The sequence below is a fragment of the Kryptolebias marmoratus genome, linkage group LG10 (assembly GCF_001649575.2).
Source record: "Kryptolebias marmoratus isolate JLee-2015 linkage group LG10, ASM164957v2, whole genome shotgun sequence".
NCBI classification, from domain to species: Eukaryota; Metazoa; Chordata; class Actinopteri; order Cyprinodontiformes; family Rivulidae; genus Kryptolebias; species Kryptolebias marmoratus.
In genome coordinates, this window is record NC_051439.1 from 4,767,070 (window position 1) to 4,774,941 (window position 7,872).

Sequence of the window (7,872 nt, forward strand, 5' to 3'; positions counted from 1 at the left end):
GATAGAGCTTTAAGCAGCATTAGTGGATGGTACAGTGAACTGTGTTTACAGACAATGATCTGTGGAAGTGTTCCTGAGTCCATGCAGTGATGTCCAGAACAGAATCAGACCTGGTTTTAATGCAGTGGCCCCTGAGGGCCCCAAGATCACAGACATCCAATTATGACTTACAGTCCTTTGAGCTCAGAGATTTCTACAGATTCTTGAAATCTGTTGATGATTTTAAGAAAGTCTTCCCAATTTATCATTGTGGAAAAATGTTTTGAAATTGTTCCACTATTTTTAGACAGTTTTTCACAGATCAGTAAACCTCTGCCCATCTTTACTTCTGAGAGATTCAGCCTCTCTTAAATTCTTTTTATACCCAGTCCTCTTATTGACCTGTTGACAATTAATCTAATTAGTTATAAAATACTCCTAGCTGTTTCTTATTTTTATCACTTACTTTTACAGCCTTTTGTTGCCCCTGTCCCAACTTTTTAAAGATGTATTGCTGCTGTAAAATTTAAAATTACCTTGTATTTAAAAAAGAATAAAAATAAAGGTACAATTTCTTAGTTTAAACACTTGATATGTTTACTATATTCCATTGTGAATAAAATATGGGTTTATGAGATTTTGGAAATCGTGGCATTCTGTTTTTTTATTGACATTTTACACAACATCCCAACTATTATTGAACAGAATTAGAGTTGCAGATTAAATGTATAAGACAAATTTTATTATGTGTGTTTTAATGAAGGTTCCTAATACATTCATGCTAAATTCACCTTTCAAAATTATAAACTGAAGGCACTTCATGCTACAAGTTGATACCATCAGTGCTCTATAATGTGCTTAATTCATCGCCACAGTTGCTCGAAAGCTACAAGTAGTGCAGTGACTCTGTCCGTAATATTTCAAGTGCTAAACATCTCTCTGCATCTCTGACCACTCCAGGACCACAGCGGACATCTCCAACAGTTCCCAAGAACATGCCCACACCACAGCGGGTCCAGCACAACACACCTGCCATAAAGAAGAATCCGTCTTTGTCAAGAAACGGGGGCAGCGATGCAGAAATCATGGAGCTAAATCAACAGGTAGAGCAGAGAGGAAGAACTGTCCCATCAAACCATGTTGTTCTTCTTACTCCACAAAAATATCTACTTATTCACACATAGTACGAACATTATCACTGCCTCTGTAATTATTTTAAAAATCTGCCAATTAAAGGCCTAGCATTCCTTTAAGGAACGTAAATCACTTGCTGCCTCTCATGATTGATTCAGATTTCACATTTTTGAAAATGACAATAAGTAAGAAATAGTATTTAAATTTTTTTTCCCCCAACTGTAGCAGTTCCTCTCTTCAACTCCCAAACCCTCAAAGATTGTTATTTTAAGAAGACATTATAAACCACCATCCTGTTACCAACATTATTTGTATAATTTGATGCTGGCATTAAAATCAAATGTGTTTTTGCTGCTTGCCGGCACCTGGATTATAAACTGACATTCAGAAAAATGTGATTGGATCTAAAATGAAAATACAGTTTGTGAATCCAGGGTTTCCCCCAGTGTATTAAAAGCCTGGAGGACCGCCATGCTTTCCCTACCCCGCCGCCAGGCTAAGCTCTGCTTGTTTATTGTGATATTGTTTATTGTGTCATTTTTTATACACTTTTGTTTTTCCCACCACAAGGTCACCGCGTAAGGGTGTGCGTGCCAACAGTGACGCCTTCGCCCTGTCCCCACCCCTGTGCGAAGGCCCCGCGGTGTCGTGTGATTGTGCACTTACTAATGTTTTTAAGTTCACGCTGACCGCGCGCGCTGCGCTCCATTCAAATTGGACGATTTTGCTGCTCTAGCGGAGCTGGTTCGCCTGAATCAGTATTTATATGATCCCTCTGTGAGAGATCACAAAGATAATCAAATGGTTTAAAACTCATGGTAGGAGATCACTGCTGCAGCTGATAATGAAGAGTGTTTAAAGACCACAAGGTTTAGTTGAGCTGAAATTCAGCAGGTGGCTTTACAAGACCGAATACTGGAAGCACGTTTTGTTGTGAAAATATTATTATGATGCATGGTAATTTATCCTTGTTTACCAGTAAAATAATGCTATTAAATTCAGCATTAGATATGCTTTAATTGTTTTGTTGTTACATGTAGTGATCCAACATGCAGCCTGTGCCACAAAAAGCACAGTACAGTACAGCATCTCTCTGTTTTTCAGAGTTCTCTGTTGTTATTCATTGGCCTTGATGTGAGACGTGTGTTGGTGCCTTCTTTGCACTTTTTCATTTATGTTAAATTATTTGTAAATGTGACACAAATTAGGTGCAATCAATTAGTATTTATTTTCATTTTGGTTTAAAAAGTATTTTAAAAGTGCCTTTTTGTAAAACTGTAGTTGTGTAAATATTTGACACAAATATCTTACAATATCACATAATAAATAGCCATATTTTCAACTTTCCTGTCAACTTTAATCATTATTTTTACTAAATCACGGTCGGCCAGCAAACGGCCACCAACCACCGGGCTTAGCCTCCTTTCTGGGGGAAACCCTGGAATCATAGTCTGCAGTCAAATCCACTTGTGGTTATTTTTCCAAAAACAAAAACAAAGATCTGTTAGATCGGTTTTCTGCCAGCAGCTTTAACGTTTCTTTTCTCCTCCTCAGTTGATGGAGTTGAAGTTGACAGTCGATGGTCTAGAGAAGGAGAGAGACTTCTACTTCAGCAAACTACGGGACATCGAGCTCATCTGCCAGGAACACGAGAGCGAAAACAACCCAGTCCTAAGCAGGATAATTGACATTCTCTACGCGACAGAGGTACCTGTGAGTTCAGAGTGATGCACGTTACCATGGAAATGACCAAAACGCCACCTTTAAACAGAGTCTTTGTCAACAGTGTAATGTGTCTCATGTTGCTTTTTAAGAAGAGTTAGATTTGAACTCGATTAGCAGATGAAAAGGGTTGTAAAAAAAAAAAAAGTTCCATCAGCATCTGTACCAGCTGGATCGACAGAACTGAAATGTGTTCAATTCAGTTGACTTATACAGCGCCAGTTCATAACTAAAGTCTTCCCAGGGGATGGTACAACAAAAATAACAAGTCTAGATTTAAATCCAATTACAGTTAGTTCAATCCAATACAATCCAATCACTTCCATTATTATTATACTGACATTATCAGAGTACATTATGAAATGTTAATCAGTATAAAGCTGTCCATCAAAGGAAGCAACAGAGCTTCCACTGGTATAATCTCCCATCCTGAGCAGCATGTTGGTGAAAGCAGAAAGGAACAGCTCCCTTTTAACAGGAAGAAACTTCCAGCAGAACCAGAACCAGAACCAGGCTCAGGACAGACGACCATCTGCTTCGACCAGCTAGGTTTTGAGAGGACAGAAAAGAGACACAGACAAACACAGAAGGACTGGTCCAGGTGTAGTTGCTATGGGAGGAAAAACACATGTTAATGATAGAAATCATTACAAATATAAACATGAAGAGTCGAGAGAGTAAAGACAGCAGCAGAGTGAGGAAATGTGATCAGTTTGTCCTCCAGCAGTCTGAGTCTATAGCAGCAGAACTAAGGGAGAGCTCAGGAAACCTGAACCAACCCGAACTATAGGATTTATCAGAAAAGAAAGTCTAGCCTTAAAAGTAGACAGGGTGTCAGCCTCACAGACAGAAACTGGGAGTTGGTTCCACAAGAGAGGAGACTGATAAATAAAAGCTCTGCCTCCTGTTCTACTTTTAGAACCTCTAGGAACCACAAGTAAACCTGCAGTCTGAGAGCAAAGTGCTCTGTTAGGAAACAATGGAACAAGAAGATCTTTAATATAAGATGGAGCTTTGTTGTTGAGAGCTTTGTATGTTAGAGGGAAGATTTTAAACTCTGTTCTGAATTTGACAAGAAGCCAAATGGAGAGAAGCTAAAATTGTTCAAATGTAAATTAATTGCTAAAAGTTGAAAAGCCTTTTAGTCTTTTCAGTAGAAGGGATTGCTACTCAAGAGGTTTAATTTCATCCTAGTCTTTTTTTTCCTGTATCTCAGGAAGGTTTTGCACCTCCAGATGATGAGGACCTGGATGAACAAGCTCACCTGGACCAGGATGAATACTGAACCCCGCTCCCCACCCCCCACATCATCTTCCATCTCTTTTCTTTTTGCCCCCATTTTTTTGCCCACTCCCTGCACGCATCGTAGAAAACCTCATCACTCCTTCCTCTCTCATATGCACATCTGTTGGTAACCCGGTCATCCGCCCTCAAACTGTCCCCACACAGCTACTCTGCATCGCCAACATCGTCTCCACTTACACACTAACAATAACAATAACGTACGACATATCCCATCATTTCAGCATGAGTAACAGAAAAAAATCAAGCCGAACCTGGAATGAAGGTTGTTATAACAATCAACACGTTTTAAGTCTGTAAATATTACCAACATTTTGATTTTTCTTTCAAATTAATGTGTTTGCATTTTTTGGAGTAATTTATTTGCCTTCTTATGTGCTGTTACTACTAATCTCAGAGCACAGCTTAACGCAGCTCCAACGTGCCATCAGGACACTCTTTGAGCCACTAAAACTGTAATAACTAGTTCTTATTTATTTAATTTATAATTTATTTAGACTAACTTTCTGTAGCAGAACTGTTGCAAGCCTACTGTATGTGAATTAAGGCCTGAGGCAAGGTGTGCTAAGATTTGGGCTGAGCCTAAAAAAAAAAAAAGTCAAGCTTTTGGTTTTTTTTTTGTTCCGGTGGGTTGAAAGCATGTAGAAACGCTCTCTTCGGTGTGTCGACTCACACACCAAAGATTGGTGCTCCGCAGAGATTTCTTACTGATCGTTTCCGAGCATGAGAATGTTACACACTGACTGTGAATGAGTGATATAATGTAAATGTAATTTTGTGCAGCGGTTTTGTCTGACGTTGCACGAGGCTGGATTATTGCCACGGTAACGTTTAGACTGACAATGCAGAAGCTGAAAATTGGGAGATGGTACCTGCAGGCTGACAACATGGTTATGTAGCAGCTTAACAGCTTTGTGACCCTGACACACAAAATCAATATAAACAACTTTTGTTTTTCTGCTGACAAAGATTGTTTTCACATGGAATTCGCTCAAGAGTTGCTCAAAGTTTTTAGTTGTCAGAAGGAAAGTTATTTAGAGTTTTGGTCACGTGGTGACAGGTCATCATTAAACGAGGGTGTCTCCTGTTCTCACCTCGCTGTTTTTTGTTTTTTTTTTTAAATATATATTTTTTAAAAAACTGTTGTCAGCTCTCTGCAACATGCATTCATCGACCATGACGACAGAACACTCATTTTTTGAGTTTTCAGTAAATAAACAGTTGTTGAAAATAAACTTCTGTTGTGTTTTTCATGTAAAAAAAAATTGAAACGCATAAATGTTTGGGTCATGGATAAGCTGAAATAGACACACTCCATCTCTTCTAACTGACTCTGACTATTAGATATAATTAAAAAGTCTAACATTCCTTGAAGGAATACATATTTTAGAGTTTTGGACTAAGATCATGTTATAAGAAGGGACAGAGTTGCAGCCATTTTGGCTAATGTCAGTCAGCTGTGATGGCCATCTTGAATTGGCCTGATTGTAAAAGCTAATCAGTAGACGTACAGTCAATGGTTGAGTTTCATTAAGGTTTTTATCAATGGTTCATGAGATATTTTGCCAACACAGACAGATGAACACAGACTGACAAAAATATGGCACATCTGTTGAAATATAGTCAATAATGAACATTTCAATAGAGAGGTCAGTTCTTATAAATATGTTAAGTAGTAGTGAGAGAAGACTTTATTGCAGACTCAATGTCCATAATACATACAAAAATACACAATACTGTCGTGGGCCACAGTCCACGCCCCCCTGCAGCTGTGAGCACTGACACCAAAACCTGGCCGTGCTCATTGTCCACATTTGTCCACCAGCAGGAAGTGCTGGCAGCTGCATCGGACAGTTTTTTGGACCGAGCTAAAGACGGAAGCTATTTTGGCCCTGACCTCAGGTATCCGTGAGAGGACGGGGTGGGAGGGGCAGGGGCGCAAAGAACACTGGAGGCTCAATGATGGAGGAGTCAGTGAAGTACTCCAGCGTGCGCCGTGTCCATGCTGCACTGTGCTCCTCTAGCAGCGTGACGCTGTTTCCCTGGGTCCTCTCCCACATCAGTATGACTACACTGTAGTCACATGAGTACCTACGGACAGTAAAACAAGTCTGGTCAGTATATAATAACAATTTATTATTTTAGTGTTAACATCAGTAAAGCATTACTTTACTGACATTTAAGTAAGGCTTGACATTTTGCGCTATTTTGTACAGCACAGGCACATTATAATACATTGCTGTTATCATTCATGTGTTATATCTGTATGTCAGAATGGTGGGTAAGTTTCTGCGGTGCCCCATGTCCAGCTGTCCCAGGATGTCCTCAGACCAGGCCGGATACTTCTTCTTGCACCCTTTGCACTCCAGATACTCTGTGGCCATGTCATACCACCCATCTATGTCCAGGACCTTGCGCACGGTGCGGTAGAGGCCAGCAGCTGTCAGCCTGTGGTTATCGCAGGCCGGCTGGACACAGCCGAGTGGAATGGACCACAGCTTCAGCAGCATCCAGAGGAACAGAGGGCGGCAGGAGGCTGGGTAAAGACGGTCAGGGGCTGGGGGGGGGGGGTACCACCAGAAGTTGGGATGTGGCATCAGCTCTGGCTTCCCTGTTTTTGTGTTTGCGCAGAACAAACTCTTCCTGATCCAGTCCTGCTGGAAGGATGGGAGGCGCTCCTTCCAGTGTCCAGAAAGCTCTGCAGGTGGCTGGAACATGGGGCCATTTTAACCCAAGCAATATTAGTTCAAATACAAGAAGAAAAGTGAGGTAGGATCGGCCAAGTGTAAAGCACCTCTAACTACAACATTCTGCAGACACTTATTGCAGGGGGAGCAGGGGATGTGTGAGATGACAAGAATGAGCTTTAGTCAGTGATTAGAATCAAAACGTAATTAAAACAAGTTCATGCACCTTTAAATTCCCTTTTTGCTTGGAAGAGTGAATGTGAATCAGGACCAATTCTCTGTTTAATAAAATAAAAGAACATTTTGCGTCATTGAAAAAATACTTGTATCACAGAATTATTTGTAAAACATTGTTTGGGATATACATACCTTGAGGAAGTTGTTCCTCAGCTTGCAAGGCCACAGTCACCATCTCTTGTTCATCTTCCTCCTTAAAAAATCCCCAGCAGCAGCGTCTGTAAAATAATACAAAACTAAGCACGTGTCACCAACACGTATGTGTGCATGAAGTGATGCTAACCACAGGTAAAAGGCTTGGATAGAGGGGGGCAACGTGGCACTGCAGCTGTCAAAAAAGATGGCTTTTACTCCAATACTCATATACTGTACAAAAATTTGACTGGAGACATTATTTTTGTGTGCCAGCTGTGAAGCAGACAAATGCTTCCCATGGGCCAACAGGGCCTTCCCACTGGTAGCCATCAGTGGCCTGCTCTGAGTGGCAGCAGGTGGAGGTAGAGCCGAAACAGTCGCTGTGGAGGGGTCAGACGCAGGGACAGAGGGCAGGAGGGTTGGAGCTGAAGCTGCCTCTTCGGCATGTATGTCTTGAAAAGGGTCGGTTGATGTTCGGCCTGGCCTTTGCCTTCTTCAGGTGGGTGATGAGAGCCTGGGCCTCCTTGATTGGTTCCTCATATACTAGTTTAGTTTATCTTAGCTCATATTTTAGATATTGTTAGATTCCTAATTGTTGTTTAGTTCAGCTTTAACTTTATCATGATTTTATTTAGATTATTTTAGCTACTATTTTGACTTAGTTTCATGATTTTAC

At 40.7% G+C, this 7,872-nt stretch overlaps 1 protein-coding gene across 4 annotated transcripts in view; it reads left to right on the forward strand.

Moving 5' to 3' along the window:
• Window positions 1–5,359, forward strand: part of mapre3a (microtubule-associated protein, RP/EB family, member 3a) — an 11,531-nt gene extending 6,172 nt beyond the window's left edge. Inside the window, exons 5-7 of one of the 4 annotated variants that reach the window (XM_017421454.3) lie at window positions 940–1,082; window positions 2,668–2,826; window positions 4,052–5,359. In XM_017421454.3, coding sequence (XP_017276943.1) covers window positions 940–1,082; window positions 2,668–2,826; window positions 4,052–4,120 — 371 coding nt within the window. In that variant the 3' untranslated portion in view covers window positions 4,121–5,359. The remainder of the gene's footprint in view (window positions 1–939; window positions 1,083–2,667; window positions 2,827–4,051) is intronic. The other 3 variants (XM_017421456.3, XM_017421455.3, XM_017421457.3) reach the window with 3 other exon arrangements.
• Window positions 5,360–7,872: the final 2,513 nt, after the last annotated feature.